The sequence below is a fragment of the Nematolebias whitei genome, chromosome 1, assembly GCF_014905685.2.
Source record: "Nematolebias whitei isolate Nwh7 chromosome 1, NemWhi1, whole genome shotgun sequence".
NCBI lineage: Eukaryota > Metazoa > Chordata > Actinopteri > Cyprinodontiformes > Rivulidae > Nematolebias > Nematolebias whitei.
Genome location: NC_056498.1, coordinates 84,265,011 through 84,282,828, shown reverse-complemented (window position 1 = coordinate 84,282,828; position 17,818 = coordinate 84,265,011). Strand labels below are relative to the sequence as shown.

Here is a 17,818-nt window from a genome sequence, read left to right as displayed (position 1 = left end):
AGATATATATATATATATATATATATATATATATATATATATATATATATAATTTTGGTTACGTATGTGTTTGGCACTGTTCTGTCCAGTGAAAATGCTTGGATAGTTATTGTGTTCATGTTGTTGGTTGAATGGTTTAACCATGAGTCAGACAGAAGCTTCATGAAGACGATCACAAAAGCTCTAGTGTGTGAAACGCCACCCGGTGGCTGAATCTTGTATTGCAGATATTATATTAATCTTGTATTACTTGTATCTCAAGAAAGAGCTGCACACTATGCCGGCGCTGGCCACACATTTTGATAATGAAACGTGGATACCTGCAGCTTAATAACTAGAGCGTCTTATTTATGTACAAAATTATGATTTATCTTAAATTTAGCATGTGCGGCTTAGAGACAGGTGCGTTCTGTAGCCCAAGAGTTACAGTAAATGATGAAATCATTTAGGAAAGTTTTGATTTTACATGAACTGCAATCCTTGGTTGGTGATACCAACACTCATCAGAAAGGGAGAAAACAGACAAGCAGGTCTGGATCAAAAAGCTAAAAGTTAATTTGCCATAAAGCTAACAATGTAGCTCCTCACCCAGCAAGTCGCTGCGATCCAGCAAAATCTCCAGGTCCTTGTCACTGATCACCTTCCCTTTTGAAGCCTTTACCTCCCTGAAAGGGACCGATTAGTTACTTTAATGCTGACAAAATAAAGGTGATTAATTAAGTAAAGTGATTATTGTCACTTGCGGCAAAGGATTATTTCTTACTTCTCGGTGCGTTTGACTTTGAGCAGCTCCTGGAGCTCCTTCAGGTCGACGCAGCTTTTGTTTTCTTTCAGTTCAGCTTTCCTACCTTTGAATTTATCTGTAGAGAAAAGCAAAAAAAATCATAGAAGTATATTCTACACAACCTCTGATCCGTCACCAGCAACCACTTCTTGTGAACTGGACCCATGTGATTATAGTTATCCTCAACGGAAACACATGACTTTCATGGCAGTGAGTGATAATTATTTGAAGTCAGGCAGCTGATGGTGAGGGGGGGCACCAGAATAAGAATAATGTTCATCTATTGCTGAAGAGGAGAGTTTAGCCACTCACTTTTGTGAATGACCATTTGCTCCAACTTCCTCTTGGCAGAGGCCCTCTCCAGGATCTTCTGGTCGATGGTGCTGGCTGTGACCAGGCGGTACACCACCACAGGTTTGGTTTGCCCGATGCGGTGACATCGATCCTGGGCCTGAAGGTCTGCCTGGGGGTTCTGAGGCAAACAGCAGGGACATTACATATATTATTAAATTTATAATCCGAGGTGTGAGTGAAATGCAGTTTTCTGCTCCTCAAACACATTAAATAAGAGTCGTTAGTGAGGAAACGGTTATACTTTGACGAGAACAGCCATAAAACACCATGTACAGGACCCTTCAGTGTCTCCGCTGCTTTTGCAGTCAGTTTAAAGTCATGAGTGGTGTTCCTCTGTCAGTCTGGAGCACGGACCTAGTCTACTTTTTATATGGACTCAACATCTGAAATGCAGTGTAAAGTGCTGATCACGTGATTCTCTGGTGTAAGTTGAACGGGCCCTAAATATAATTTGTTGGATAACTGCTGACTCGTCCCAACAACTCGTGTTTTATCTGCACCCACCCAGTCGCTGTCAAAGATGATGACCGTGTCAGCAGCTGTCAGGTTTATCCCAAGTCCTCCTGCTCGGGTGCTCAGCAAGAAGATAAATACTTCTGGCTCCGTGGAGAACTTTTTCATCTGAGAGAGAACAAAAAATATTATCAACTAGAGAAATCGCATTTCCTGCAAGACTGCAGTGTGAACCAGTGTGTACAGAAGAACCTGCTGAAAAACAGCTGAAATGGACAACTAAGCCTACTTGAGCTGAAGAAAGCAAAAAGAACATGCATTTGCTGAATTAGGTTTAAATAAACCTTTTAAGTTTAAATAAGTACAAATTAGCGCATAAATAAGAAAATTAGTGTGTGTGTGTGTGTGGGGGGGGTTTGAAATCAGCAAAAAAAATTGCTGATTTCAGCAAAGCAGAAAGAAGCCTGAACTACCAGAAGGAAATGGAAGGAGCTGAAATGAGCTCCAAAAATGTGGAATTAACTGAAAATGCTGAAATTAGCATAAAAACAGCTAAATACTAGCTGAAATAGCAGAAAAAGCTAGAAATGGCAGAAAACAAGTTGAAATGAGCTTAAGCTGAAATTAGTAGAAATAAGTTAATTAGGCTGAAAGTAGCAGAAATTGCCCAAAAAACTTGAATTTATCTGAAAACAGCTGAAATAAGCAAAAATATAGTAGCTGAAAATATGGAACAAGCTTAAATTATCAGAATAAAGCAAAAAGAACACGTTTTCCCAATTAAGCTGAAAGAAGCAAAAATGAGCACAAAAAGTGTTAATTATGTGAAAAAAAAGCTGAAATTAGAATAAAAAACAGCTGAAAAAATTAGCTCAAAAAAGCAGAAAGAAGCTTAAATTACCAGAAGGAAGTGGAGAGCACATTTTTGCTGAATTAGGTTGAAAAAAGTTTAAATGAGTGCAAAAAAAAATTAGTATTAGCTGAAAATGCTAAAATTAGCACAATACTGCTAAATAGTAGCAGAAATAGCAGAAAAAAAGCTGAAACGTGCAGAAATAAGCTAAAAGAAGCATAACAAGCTGAAATTAGCAGAAAGAAGTTAGGAGTACAAAGATGTTGTAGTTAGCAGAAAGAACCTGAAAGGAGCACAAAACAGCTGAAATTAGCTGGAAGTAGCTGAAAAAAGTTTATATTTGCAGAAGGAAGCTGAAAGAAGCTGAAGCAGAACAAAATGTAAAAGGAGCAGTAAAGGGTTGTAAACACATCTAAAGATTTGAAGGATATAAAATGAGCTCAAGTCATTTTCTATGAGGAAAAAAGTGGCAGAAAAAGCCAAATATTTCAAAAAGCTAAAGTTGCACCAAAACCAAAAGTCACAGCAGGATTGTCCTGAAAGAGCTGAACGTTTTGATTTATGTGCAACAATGTTCAGTCTGGTCATTGTTGGATTTATTTACCAGTACCTGGATTATTGAGCATGAACTTTGATATTTTGATCTATGATTTGTTGAAATAGCTTGAAAACTGTGGGACGAGAATCACACCGAAAAATGGATGACAAGAGTGAATGCTTCATAAACATTCAGCCGATAAAAACAGGAGACAGTCGAGACTTTGGACTCGAACAGGAAACAGTGAAATGCTTGTTCTCAGTGGACATAGTGATTGTGAAACTTTTTAAAAACATTTTCAGTTTAAAACTCACATTTTCGTCTCTGTCGGTGTAGGACATGCTGCCGTCCAATCGGCTGTACTGGAAGCCTCTCAGATAGCAATAATCCATCAGGATATCCAAGATGGATGTCATCTGACTGAAGATCAGAACCTATCCACAATGATCGTACAAACAGGCATTAATTATTACTGGACATGAACCTTTGTGATTTGATCATTTATGTCTGACACAACGTTCACATTGGTATGAATAGTGTTTGTTTCAGAATAGTACAAGTCAATTTATTGTACACACAAATGTACAGATTTGAACGTTGCAGCTGCATAGAGTTGTGGGCCAGAGTAATTTTCATTCCATTCATAAAGGCTGAAGTGTTTCCTGTGATAAAGCACATAACACAGGACACATCAGTCTGACCAGCTCTTATTGCAGCTGCTATTTACACTTCAGGCTCATTTTACCTACCGGTAGTTCGAAACCTTACCAAGTGAATAAATCTGTGGCTGTAATTGCTTAATCCAACTGGTAATTCAATAAAGTTTTATCAATAAGATGCCTTGAGGTTTATGCCTCGACAAAACAAAAGGCCTTCCTTTACTTGGTGCTGATGCTTTTATTTAGTGTAGGTACTACACTTTAAATTATTAACAAATGTCCAAAATTGAACTTTATGCCATTTAACATGGTTCATTTGTAAATTTCTCTGATGTTTTTAAGTTTGGTGAACGTGAAAAACACTGATGTCGATAAGTCATCCTGCGTGCTGAGGACAAGCCTAGACCTGTGGTCAATAGAACACGTTCCCCTTTTTCTAATTTCTGTAAAGTCTTGTAAAATAAAAGAACAGAACTCAATCTGGGCACTGGGATGACCTACACAGGTGTATGAATGTGATAAAGCACTGATTAGTCTCGTTAGAATGATTTGTTCAATTATCTTTGTATAGATCTAGTATAGAGCTGTATGAATGGGTGAATGAGGCACAGATTGTTGTAAAGAGCTTTGAGTATCTTGATCAGATTGAAAGGTGCTGAATAAGTACAGTCCATTTACAGCCAAAAGTGTATGAAAAAACTAGTTAGTAGTAGGATGATGATCAAAATTTGTGTTTTTTGTTGTGATGTACATTCTGCTGGTGGGATTACTGTACTATTCAATTATAAGTCAGTTTTTTTCATAGTTTTGCCAGTTCTGCAACTTATAGTCCGAAGCGACTTATATGCGTTTTGTTATCCAATATTCATGACACGACACTTTAAATGTTCATTCATACTGACATGAACCGGAGTAAACATTACCAGGTGCAGCCACTAGAGGGCCTTCTAGGCTTTTGGGTCGTCGGATGTGTGCGGCTGAGTCCAGCATGGCTTGGATGGATCGATGGCAGTGGTCCATCCAGCTGAAGCTTAACTGAACTTTTGAATTTTACCTTCGTCAACCGGTCAGTCCGCGCACGGTCAATCGTCCGCGCACGGCTGGTGATCCAAATTGGATCATCAGCCGTGCGCATCCACCGACGCGGCTCGCCCATCCAGCACATTATTTTGGCCTGGCCCGGGTTAGAAGTGACACCTCCATTTCAGAATAAATGCGACTTCCACTTCAAAGTGTCTAATGTGTTTTTCCTCTTCATGATGCTTTTTTTGACTGATGCGACTTATATTCTGGCGCGACGTATAGTGTGGAACATATGGAAATCATTTCTACAAACCCCGTCTAAACCGTAACAGCTGCTGGTTTGGCTGCTCTGGAAGCCTGTCAGTGATTCTAGCTCTGAAAAAATATATTCTCCGTTGGTGCTGAACGCTGTAAAGTTGGTTCACCTTGTGTCCTCTTTCCTTCAGAGCAGGCAGCAGTCTGTCCAGTATAAGAAACTTCCCAGAGCTCTGCACCAGTTGCTCATCAATCTGCAAACAGAAGCACGTGTGAAGAAACCACCTGTTCCAGTACTCCTGACAACAGCCTGTCATGACAGTTGACTGTGTTCGACTGGGAGTCGATGGTTTTCTCCAAACCACAGAAACAGTAAGTAGCATCATCAGCATGAGAGAAGTCTGAGAGTTACCTTGAACTCCTGTGTGGCGGGGTCCAGTGGGTACTCCACCAGGTAGGGGTGATTACAGCACCTCTTTAGAAGCATGAGAATGTTCTGCAGCTTCAGGTTGATCTGCGCATCCAATGGACTCTGAACATCCAGAACTGGTGTGGGGCTAAGAAGACAAAAAGGGGATGAAATGTCCAGCTTCCCTCAAAGCCCCAATTAACCCAGTTGTTACGCAGAAATGTGCTTTATGTGTTGTCTGAGTTCAGTACTGACAGTGAGAGAGAAAGCAGCAGAAACTTTAGGCTCATTGATGCTGGAGCTCAGAGTCAGACTAAAAACAGTGAACATCTTCCACCTGGTTGTTATGACAACAGGAACAGAATCAGTGGGGCTGACCTCAGCTCAGCCTCTTTGCAGAGTCTCTCCAGGTCAAGCGATGGATCTGAATCCTTTTCACTGTAATCCACAAACTTTCTGCTGTGACGTTTTGGTCTGCCGCTTGACGACAACACCACAGGAGCCTCTTTCTAAATAAAACAGATACAACTCTTTCATGATTGGGACTAAGCAGACATGAGAAAACAACACTTATCACTGAGATGAACACTAGTTCAGCGCTAACTTCAAAACAACGTGGTCTCAAATACAAGGACAAGAATGAAAATACAAACTTTTAGAGACCAAATGGCTGAAAACTAAGACACTGATTGTAACATCTGTTTAAACAGTTTTTGTTTTTAATAACTGATATAGTGGATGTGTGAAGGGATCAAGTCACATTAACATATGTGCAATATTCTGCTACTTAAAGTTAAGTTAGGTCCTCTGGACGGATTCTTCTTCGTTGAAACGTTTCGCTTTTTATCCAGAAGACTTCTTCAGTCTGACCCTGCAGCAAACTCAGGCCCTGTTTACACGAGCACATCCTCTGGAAACATGTTTTTTAAATGTTTATTGGGGGCAATAAACAAAAAAAGAGAGTTTACACAAAAAAGCTGTAATTTCCATGTCATTCGGGTTGCCAGATAAAAAATACGAACTATAGTACTGTGACTTTAAAATAATAGTATTTTGACCTAAACTGTCATATGTGCTGAGTAAAGATATTCTAAGATGAGGTGTGTGTTGTGTTTGTTGAAAATCCATCCCTCCATTATCTGAACATATGCACAGAATAGGAGGGGGTAAATAAGACATTTTAAATTTACCTGGCAACGCTCATTGTGCATGCAGCGTCTGCGTGATCACAGTTAGTCCAAACTGGTGAAGACACTAAAGTCTCTTTGGACCCTGGATTTTATGAGTTCTGCTCCTTCATGCTGAAAAAGGATGAGCAGCACAAAAACACTCTGCTCTCTGACATTTATTATAAGTGTTGTTAGTGCAGAAAATTGTGTACTGCAGCCGTCTGGAGTGTGCATGTGCCACTTCACACTTAGTGTTAAGCATATATCTTAGATCTTTTAGCGTACCGTTTAGTGTATATCTTAGTTTAGATCTCAGATCCTTCTATACTGTTTCTTTTTACACTTTATATTTTTGCTATTTTTGGATGTAACTGGTTTCTGGGTGGAGTTTGCATGTTCTCTCCGTGCATGCGTGGGTTTTCTCCGGGTACTCCGGTTTCCTCCCACAGACCAAAAACATGCATGTTAGGCTGATTGGTAACTCTAAAATTGTCCCTAGGTGTGAGTGAGAGAGTGAATGGTTGTTTGTCTCGTTTGTCTCTATGTGTCCCTGTGATGGACTTGCGACCCGTCCAGGGTGTACCCCGCCCCTCGCACAGTGATTGCTGGAAATGGGCACCAGCGACCCCCGTGACCCAAAATGGAATAAACGGGTAAAGAAAAATGGAAGAATGGATGGATGTAACTGGGACCTTGAGTACATAATTTTGTTCCACCTCATGTACCACATGTGATGAAATGACATTAAAATTGACTTGAACTTCATTTCACACCTCCAGTTCCCCCGAAAATCTCCACTCTCAGAGACCTGGATTCAGAAACCTTTGGTTTCAGAGAGAATGAGACTGTTTGTTGGGTAAATGAACGAGCCGCAGCAGAAAAGCTGCAGTTTCACTCAAAAATGGCATTTTGTAAATGGTGTCTTAGACTGACGAAGTCTTTTGGATAAAAGATGAAACGTTTCAACAAAGAAGAATCCATCCAGAGGACCTGACTTAACATTGTTAGATTTTTCTACCTGGATTCTTGAGCAGCATCAGGAAATATTCTGCTATGATATGGCTTGTCATGAGACTGGGTGTGAAATGTAAAAACAGAACAGCCTGCATCAGTCTGTAGTGTTTGGACCTTTTCTTGGCCCAGCATCTTGGTGATGGTCTTGTTGACAACAGCGGTGTAAAAGGCTTCTTGTTTGGGTGTCAGTGGAGCGTAGACAACAATCTCCTTCTTAGGAGGGACGTCCAGAGTCACATCTGACTTTAGCCTTCTCAGCAGGAATGGAGTTAGAATCTGACACAGCACAAAATTTTACATTTACTAACTTTTTCAAAAAAAATATTACACAAAACTTTAGAAATAGAAAAAAGTTTACATACAATTACATGGAATATTATAATGACAATAATATAATAATACGTTTGAGAAATAAATTATGCATTTGAAAAATACCCACATGACCTCAAGACGTCTGAGGTTTTGCTCTTATTCCCAAAATTTAAGGCCATTACAAATTTTAGGTCCATATTTCCCATACCCAGTGTCTAAATTAAAACATTAGTATACTTTAAATCTTTGGAAATTCAACAAGTCACAGCAGGTTACTGTAACCATGACTTGGTAGAAAAGCAGAAGTTAATCAAACACGAACAGATGGAAGGTGAAACGTTTCAGCACAAAAAAAAAGAAACTGTCCAGATGACCTGACTGAAAATTGTTGGATTGAATACTTGGATTATTGAGCATGGACTTTGTTGGTTTTGAACCAGTTTGACATGAAAATCGACGAGGGAGAGGGCCAACACTGGAGGAGGGGGCGTGCCAAAGAGACCATCTTAGCATCAACATAATTGGTTTGTTCCACTTTGGAGTAAGCTGTTGGGGGAAGAATCAGTTTTGTGTTGTTTTGTAGCCACTAGAGCCCGACTGATATGGAAATTTTGGCAATCGACAATACTGATATTGGGAGGTTAAGGCAACCGCCGATATAGTAGCCGAAAACTTTGAGCTTTTTCCACCCCCAAGAATCCAAGTAAACAGCAAGTGAAGCGGGGCTTGTTTATTTAGCGTGGCTGTTAGCAACCATGAAGCTAAGCTAATCAGATCCACGCTTTAATTAGACCCATACTAGGTTTACAAGTGGTGCACTGGTCATAAAAACAGTCTTCCTAACATGCGTTCGTTCACATGTTCTATCCACTATTCACCATAAAGTTATCAAGTGTGTTACAAACCGGATTCCAAAAAAGTTGGGACACTAAACAAATTGTGAATAAAAACTGAATGCAATGATGTGGAGGTGCCAACATCTATTATTTTATTCAGAATAGAACACAAATCACAGATCAAAAGTTTAAACTGAGAGAATGTATCATTTTAAGGGAAAAATCTGTTGTTTCCAAATTTCATGGCGTCAACAAATCCCAAAAAAGTTGGGACAAGTCCATTTTTACCACTGAGTGACATCCCCCCTTCTTCTTACAACACTCAACAGACGTCTGGGGACAGAGGAGACCAGTTTCTCAAGTTTAGAAATAGGAATGCTCTCCCATTCATGTCTAATACAGGCCTCTAACTGTTCAATCGTCTTGGGCCTTCTTTGTCGCACCTTCCTCTTTATGATGTGCCAAATGTTCTCTACAGGTGAAAGATCTAGACTGCAGGCTGGCCATTTCAGTACCCGGATCCTTCTCCTACGTAGCCATGATGTTGTGATTGCTGTAGAATGTGGTCTGGCATGATCGTGTTGAAAAATGCAGGGCCTTCCCTGAAAGATGGGAGCATAATGTTGTTCTAGAACCTGAACATAGTTCTCTGCATTAATGGTGCCTTTCCAGACATGCAAGCTGCCCATGCCACAAGCGCTCATGCAACCCCATACCATCAGTGATGCAGGCTTCTGAACGGAGCGTTGATAACAACTTGGGCTATCCTTGTTCTCTCTGGTCCGGATGACATGGCGTCCCAGTGTTCCATAAAGAACTTCAAATCGTGACTCATCTGACCACAGGACAGTCTTCCATTTTGCCACACTTCATTTTAAATGACCCCTGGCCCAGTGCAAACGTCTGAGCTTGTGGAGCTTGAATAGAAATGGCTTCCTCTTTGCACTGTAGTTTCAGCTGGCAACGGCGGATGGCACGGTGGATTGTGTTCACTGACAATGCTTTCTGGAAGTATTCCTGAGCCCATTCTGTTATTTCCTTGACAGTGGCATTCCTGTTTGAGGTGCAGTGACGTTTAAGGGCCCAGCGATCACGAGCATCCAGTAGAGTTTTACGGCCTTGACCCTTACGCACAGCGATTGTTCCAGATTCTCTGAATCTTTTGATGATGTTATGCATGGTTGATGATGATAACTTAAAAGTCTTTGCTATTTTACGCTGGGTAACACCATTCTGGTATTGCTGCACTATCTTTCTGAGCAACAATGGTGGAATTGGTGATCCTCTTACCATCTTGGCTTCTGAGAGACCCTGACACTCTGAGAAGCTCTTTTTATACCCAATCATGTTGTCAATTGACCTAATTAGTGTTAATTGGTCTTCCAGCTGTTCGTTATATGCTCAATTTCCTTTTTCCAGCCACTTATTGCTACTTGTCCCAACTTTTTTGGGATTTGTTGACACTGTGAAATTTTAAATCAACATAATTTTCCTTTAAAATGTTACATTTACTCAGATTAAACTTTTGATCTGTCATCTATGTTATATTACGAATAAAATATTGACATTTGCCACCTCCACATCATTGCATTCAGTTTTTATTCCCAATTTGTTTAGTGTCCCAACTTTTTTGGAATCCGGTTTGTACAAAAATATAAATTAAACAAAGAAACGCCCTTCCCTGTTCGTTGTTTAAACAGTCAGTCACGTATGGTGACGGTTTCATTAGTACTGACCACAGCAGAGATTTATTTTCTTTGCAGAGAAGTAAAGATTTCAGACAAACAATGCATTTAATTGAGGACAACAAAGATAACGTTATTAACACTGATATATATTTAACCTCTACATTAGTTTTATTGTTCTGGAGAAAAGTTTTAGAAGGCAATAGCCTATGATAGGTTTTCTAAACGTTAGCTTGCTAACCTGAGAGGCACGTAGCTAAGGACAAGTGGGTTGGAGGATTGAAGAGAATTTATTATTGTTGATTTTATTTTCCAGATCAGTTAAAATAAACGTACCATGTTCTGTTCAGCAAAATATACTACACAGTATTGCTCTCTGCATCGTCTGTGCTGTACGTGAAAGTGAAACTTAAGTAAACAACAATGACTTGTCTTCATGCGCCCTCTGCTGGATACATTGTACAATTCCAAGATTCCAAGATTTTTAGGGGTGAAAACTAGAAGTGCTTATATCTGTGTTTAATGGGACGATTATCGCAGCTACCGACAGGTCCCAAAACATCTATATCAGTCTAACTATTAGCTCTACCGATAGAGCTCTAGTTGTCACTGTGACTCGTTTCCCTGCTCCATGGGTGTATCGTAACAGGCCATTGTGTTCAAGCCACTCTCCCTGTTGTGGTCCTTTATCGCCCTATAATTGGACTTTAATTTCTTTAGCTCAGATGAATTCCAATACTGGACAATAAATTTAGGAATGTCTGAACCTCACTGGTCCATGGCACAATTTTTGGAGCTTCCATAGCAAAAACTAGAAAAACAACACACACTCAACATAATCAGAGAGGAAATGGAGGTTCAGATGTAGTTTGCAGTTTTGATGGGTAGGTCATTCAGTGACATAGCTCTGCTGGTCCATCAACGGCTGCTGTCTGCTTGTGTTAAAATTATCACCTTGGAGCAGCCTGCCTGGAACCTCAAACAAGGTCCTATAAACCAAGCTAAGTGGGGGTGGGTACTAGCAGTGGGCAAGCCCTTAACTGGTGCGGTGCAGAACTGATGAAAGCAAAGGGGGCAATGGGGCAAAGTGCCATTAGAGGACTGACCTGGTGCAACATGCTCAGGATGTTCTGCTCACGTTCAGCTACCACCACGCTCTCCGCATCACCAAGGGAGTCAATATCAAACCACGACTCAAAGCTGTACAAAAAAAACAAAAAGGAATTAAGGCTAAGTTAGCATCATATGAAAGAACACCACAAAAGTACCGGAAACAGCACATTATACACCCAATGACAAACTGTTATACAGAAATACTGCAATCTACAGCAATTGCCTGGACAAGCAAAGTGTTTGACACTGATTTGTGAACCTGAAGCAGGGATGATAAAAATTGTGTGACACTCCATCTAGTGATGCATGTATATATCAAGTTTAAATAGATTATCTTGAGCAGATCAGAAGGTATGGTCAGAACAAACAAAGACCTTGTATAACCTTGCACCTTATGTATATCTTGCATTTGACTTTGATTTGTTGCTCAGCAATGAATAAAAAAGAAACAAAGGAAATCAGTCAAATCATGGAACGAGTCACATTAGGGCCAGACTGACAGGTTATCTTTAACCTAAACTACAGCTGTCAGGTGATCAGTAATCACTTATCAATAATGATACAAATCACCTCTTGAGGTCATCGAAGACCTCTGGCAGGAGGAAGTTTAGGAGGGACCAGAGCTCCGCCAGGTTGTTCTGCAGCGGCGTGCCCGTCAGCAGCAGCTTGTTGTCTGTGGGCATCAGCTTCAGCTCCCGCACCAGCCGACAGTTGAGGTTTTTGATCCTGTGGCCTTCATCTACGATCAGATACTTCCACTGGAAGTGCTGCAGCAGGAAACAGTCAGCATGAGTCAAACAGCAATAAAATATCTACAGATCTTCACACCATTGGTTGACATTTATATGTTAAGCCTTCAACTGACTTTGTGTTACAAGCAACCTAGATAAAAAAATAAACATTTAGTTGAATTCTGAAGCAGGGCTTTTCAACTGGTGGCCTGTGGACCAAAGCTCAGTCAGTGAACTCAGAAGTGGTCGTTGACAAGCGGCAAGCTTCAAGCCCATAACTGTTTTTATTTATTTATCAAAACAGACTGGATTTGATCACATTAACAAACTCGTGACTGACAGCAGGTCATCAATAACTGGAAACGTGACTGGGCGGTCAGCTGTGGCACCGCAGATGAAACCCCTTCACTCCCTCATCCATCAGAGTTCTTTGAAGAACACTATGGACTCAGTTATGTTGATGATTAGCAGTCAGCCTCCAGCACAGGCTGCTCTCAGACACAATAACTACTGGATGACCTGAGCTGTAGCTCCCCGAGCAATTTAGTTCAAAAGGCCTGTTCTAGAGGACGTTACCTGCAGATATTTTCTGTCAATCATGGAGATCTCAAAGGAGGTGACGACTACAGGAAACATGTTGAGGGTCCCCTGAACCCTGCGAATCTGCTTCAGCAGCTTGGCCCTCTCTGGCTGAGTGCCATGGTACAGCAGCACAGACACCTAGAACACATGACTCTGTTCAGACAGAGCTACAGATGGAACCAGATTCACTGTTGGTTCTGAAAACTCCTGCAGTTACCTCTGGTGTAAAACGCTTGAATTCACTGATCCAGTTGGGCAGAGTGGAGAGAGGAGCCACCACCAGGAAAGGGCCCATCACTTTTTTCTCGATCATCATGGCGATGTGAGCAATGCACTGAATGGTCTTTCCCAGTCCCATCTCATCAGCCAGAATCCCATTGATACCATTCTCCCACAACATCTGCCACCAGAGGAAAACACATACAGCTTGGTAACAACCAGCCAAAACAGGAACATCAAGGCCACCATGAAGCAATCAGCGGGGTTTGTTGGAGTCACACAAGCTCTGTTCAGACTGTAACAGAAGCTAACAATGTTTTCAGTAACAGAATTGTGTTTATGTAGATGTTACTTTGAAATGTATCATCTAGTTAAACCTTGTTCCTGACCACATTTGTGTTGAAATGCTATTAGCATAAATTCCTAAATTATGGCTAAAAATCAACAAGGCTTTTACAACAATGACGCATACCGTATTTTTCGCCATATAAGTTGCAGTTTTTTTTTCATAATTTGCATGCCCTGCGACTTATAAACTGAAGCGATGTATTTATGGATTTTCCCCCTCATATTTATAAACTGATTTTTGGCAGAGATATGACCGTTTTCATTCATTCTGACCTGAAAATATTGAATGCTATCATTTTCAGCTGCTAGATGGCAATCTAGTAGTATGGCATGCTGTTGTATCATGTAATAGGTAAAAGTGGCTATTAATGACACAATCAGCTTGCCATACACTGCCACCTTCGTCCAGCTCGCCTGGAGCAACCGTCAAATCAGCTTCATTTCACTGCACCGCTCCAGAGAAATTCAGCTAATTTGACCACTGAAGTGAATTTATTAAGTAAAAGTTCAACTGAGACACACCTTTACTATAATATGGAGCAAACAAATAATTGTTTTAGGTGTTTATCTTGTTAAAGTCCTCCCGTGCACACTCCCCGCAGCTGCCATTTGGCAGCCAATCGATTTTTGGCACAACACCGGCCCACATTTCCAGGTTGTCAGTGATGATGCATGAGATGCAATGTATACGGTGAAGCAACGCATTTATGGATTTTTCCACTTTAGACATATTTGGACTGATAGGGTGGTGCGACGTGTACGGCGGAAAATACGATACAGTGTACAGCCAAAAAAAAAAGCTTTCATCCTGCCAGTCTCACCCTCATCCACTCGATGCCCTCGATCTGGTACCACCTCATGATCCCTCCTGAGAACAGCTGTGGTTGCTGCATAGGGACCGGCTGCCCGTTCACCTTCCTGTCAGGATGGAGGAGATGCTTGGCGTTTTCTCGAACAGTCTCCGACAGGCGATCCTTGATGTCTTGGTTGGAATCACTCAGCTTTTCGATATCTTCAGCTTCTAGTTTCTTCTGGACAGAAGCACCATTCTTAAAAAAATAAAAAATGATGAAATACACATTTAGCATTACTCAGACAAAAGATAGTTCTATGAAGAAAGTTATTGTCACAATACTTTGAGTTAATGATTTTAATTTATCTGCAATGTGTTACTTGGCTGTACATGCAAACATTTTGTTGCACTTTTCATTTGTGGCTTTTTATTTGGAATTAGAAATGTGTTTTTCTAAATTTTATGCAATACTTCTACATTTCATCAGCTTAATGTAAAAATCTACTCATTTGTTGACATAAAAAGTTCAACTTTACACTAAGAAAAATTTTGTAAAATCTCTAAAACACATTTGGGTCCAAAAGAACTCATAAAAATAACAGAGACTTTTTTTAATCCATGAATTTAGAACTCCGTTTTGTTCACAGCTTGTTTCTTAGTTTTTAGTTTTTCTTTTTCCAGGAGTGTCCCATTTAGTGATCAGACCTTAGGGTACCGTGGAAATGTACATTTGTAAATAACAAAACCCACAGAAAACATTTGAAGCACATTACTTTCCTTGAAAGAGCCAGCAGTATCAGTTGTGCTTGTGTGTGTCGAGTCAGCTGAATAAAACTCTGGTACATAAGGACTACAGCAGTCCCTCGCTACTTCACAGTTCAACTTTTGCAGACTCGCTCTTTCACAGTTTTTCAAAGTAAGATTGTACATGAGAAGAAAAATTAAAATTGTACACGACACACGATTGCCAACTTTAATATTACTCATGTGTTTGGGATGGTACAGGATACAGTCAAGTTAACAGAAAAAAAATACTTTGGACAGGTGCCGCTATTTTGTAGTTTTCTCTCATATGGGTGGGTCTATAGATGAGATGGTACTTTCTTTTTCTTTGTGTACTTGATGGTGTATGAATATCTTCACCACTTGCTCGTGCCGAGATCGGATGCTTCTCTCCTCCCTCTCCGCTTTGCTTTGCTACTCTGTCTGTCTGTGAAACTGCTTGTGAGACTCTCTTACATTTCTTCCGAACCATAATTATGGACTGTTTTGACCAGTTGGTCCTCAACTCAATTTACAACATTTCTTCAAAGAGAAGACAGGCTTCAGGCGAGTCGATTTACCCTGTTGGCACGCACACAGCTGGATATCTCATCGACTGGAAGATTTGATGATGTGTCTATCTCTGCTGCCATTTGTGGATTTTAAGGACACATATTTAATTGGATTTGCGATAACTGGTTCCTGCTTTTTTGGATTCGTCTGGTTGTTGGTTTTATCTACAATCAAGGAAGTCGTCGGCAGCAAATTGGGACCTGATCACGCTGCTTGCCTTTATGATGGCTTGGTTCGTGTCTCAAGTACCCAGACTCAAATGCTTTGGGCAAAATGGATCAGATCTCGGGGATTTTACTCAGTCACGTTCCATCGGTGTGGCCATGTAATTTGGACATTTCGGAAGCGTTTGGACCTACACAGACTCAAGGTAGATGTCATTAAGTTCTGCCTGTCCCCAAAACAACTGTGTGTTTATCTGAATCTGAATTCATCTGGAGAACATGTGATCTGACGCTCACCACCCCCTCCCTGAGGAATTTCCAACTGGTAACCAGATGAAACCAGCTGAATAAACTTTGTGTCATCATTCCAGGACTCTTGGATTCTCATAGACGTTATTCTTGGCCATTCCTCAACATACCTCGAGAATGTTTACAGATCTCACCAGAGGACACTGGCTGATTATTACATCCTTATCAGAACTCTTACAGTGACCTCGAGAGCGTCTATGAACATGCTCATTGCTCTCGTCATCTCCCCCCCTCTGCAGAATGTCTACGTCACTATGTGCTTGTTTGTGCGAGGTGATTTTCAATATCAAGTTTTTTCTTCTCAGGCAGGAAAAAAGTCTGATAGGAATTCTTTCGCCTCCAATTCCTACATGTGTCCAGTTTCACTACTTTCTGTTTGTCCAAACAGATCTCACTTGTAAATGAGTCTTCTAGGCTCAATGTGATTTATCTTTCTAAATAAAGGTTGAATGAATATTATTATTATTAAGCCAGTGTTGTCTCGATTTAATATTTTACAGTTCTGTTTTTCTTTTGATGCTTGTAATTAATTTTCAGTACAATCATTATTTGTTACTTTTTCCCATGAAATTACTCCTGTTTATTTTATTGTTAAGCAGTTTGGTAACAGCTGCTGTTTTAAATGTGCTTTATGAATAAAGTTGACTTGACTATTATGTGATAATTTGGTTATTTTATTATGTAAATAATATCAGCAGACGTGTTATGTGTTGTCAGGGCTTGTAGTTCAGTGTTTCCCCTTCAGTTATCCAAGGAGGGTGCTGTCATTCCCCGATCTGTTACGGAAGCATGATACGTAGTGTACATCTGGGTCGCACGGATCACCGATCTTTATGAATAAAAACTGTCTTAATTTACTTAGAAAAGTACGTGCTCTACCTCAACCGATCTTCATGTAGCTAATTTACGCCACTCATATTTCCGTTACAAATCATTGGTTAAGATGATATGTGATGCATTAGACCTGAGCCCCAGGCTGGGCTGAATGAGAAAACCCTGCAAGATACAGAATGAACTATTTCCATGGTGAAACAGTGACGCTCAGTGCTGAAGCTGCATATCATTTTAACCATGACGTAAATATGACAATGATTTTAACGGAAATACGAGTGACGTAAATTAGCAACATGAAAATCGGCGGAGACGGAGCACATACTTTTTAAAGTAAATTAAGAAAGTTCCTATTCATAAACAGAATTATATTAGTATTTTTTCCTTAATCTAGCATACTGAATGGCGATCCGTGCGACCCAGAAGTATTCCTTTTAGCGTATGCACAAATGAGCTGCACTACGGATCAGCTTCCGTAACAAATCAGGAAACGATAGGCGCCCCACCCTATCAACATAACCAAGAGCCCCACCTACCAAACTCCCCCATCCCCCACTCTGCTCCCCTTCTAGAGGGGGAGCAGACTCCAAACTGCACACAATACATGCACAGTGCTCTGCTACACACACAACCCCACCCCCTTAGAGCTTTTAAGTATAAGATGGCTATTTTGAATATTTTATTAAGTAATTAAAAACCGGATTCCAAAAAAGTTGGGACACTAAACAAATTGTGAATAAAAACTGAATGCAATGATGTGGAGGTGCCAACATCTATTATTTTATTCAGAATAGATCACAAATCACAGAACAAAAGTTTAAACTGAGAGAATGTATCATTTTAAGGGAAAAATCTGTTGTTTCCAAATTTCATGGTGTCAACAAATCCCAAAAAAGTTGGGACAAGTCCATTTTTACCACTGTGTGGCATCCCCCCTTCTTCTTACAACACTCAACAGACGTCTGGGGACAGAGGAGACCAGTTTCTCAAGTTTAGAAATAGGAATGCTCTCCCATTCATGTCTAATACAGGCCTCTAACTGTTCAATC

The 17,818-nt window shown here is 40.4% G+C and overlaps 1 protein-coding gene across 1 annotated transcript in view; it reads right to left on the bottom strand.

The window, feature by feature from the left end:
• hells (helicase, lymphoid specific) overlaps nt 1–17,818 on the bottom strand; it is a 119,527-nt gene that overhangs the window by 3,720 nt on the left and 97,989 nt on the right. The window contains exons 9-22 of the mRNA XM_037680884.1: nt 14,159–14,386; nt 12,988–13,170; nt 12,765–12,908; nt 12,028–12,224; nt 11,451–11,544; nt 7,626–7,787; nt 5,707–5,837; nt 5,332–5,476; nt 5,090–5,173; nt 3,297–3,416; nt 1,643–1,759; nt 1,097–1,256; nt 764–860; nt 589–665 (exon numbers count right to left, since the gene is read on the bottom strand). Of these exons, the coding sequence (XP_037536812.1) occupies nt 589–665; nt 764–860; nt 1,097–1,256; nt 1,643–1,759; nt 3,297–3,416; nt 5,090–5,173; nt 5,332–5,476; nt 5,707–5,837; nt 7,626–7,787; nt 11,451–11,544; nt 12,028–12,224; nt 12,765–12,908; nt 12,988–13,170; nt 14,159–14,386 (1,939 nt within the window). The remainder of the gene's footprint in view (nt 1–588; nt 666–763; nt 861–1,096; nt 1,257–1,642; nt 1,760–3,296; nt 3,417–5,089; nt 5,174–5,331; nt 5,477–5,706; nt 5,838–7,625; nt 7,788–11,450; nt 11,545–12,027; nt 12,225–12,764; nt 12,909–12,987; nt 13,171–14,158; nt 14,387–17,818) is intronic.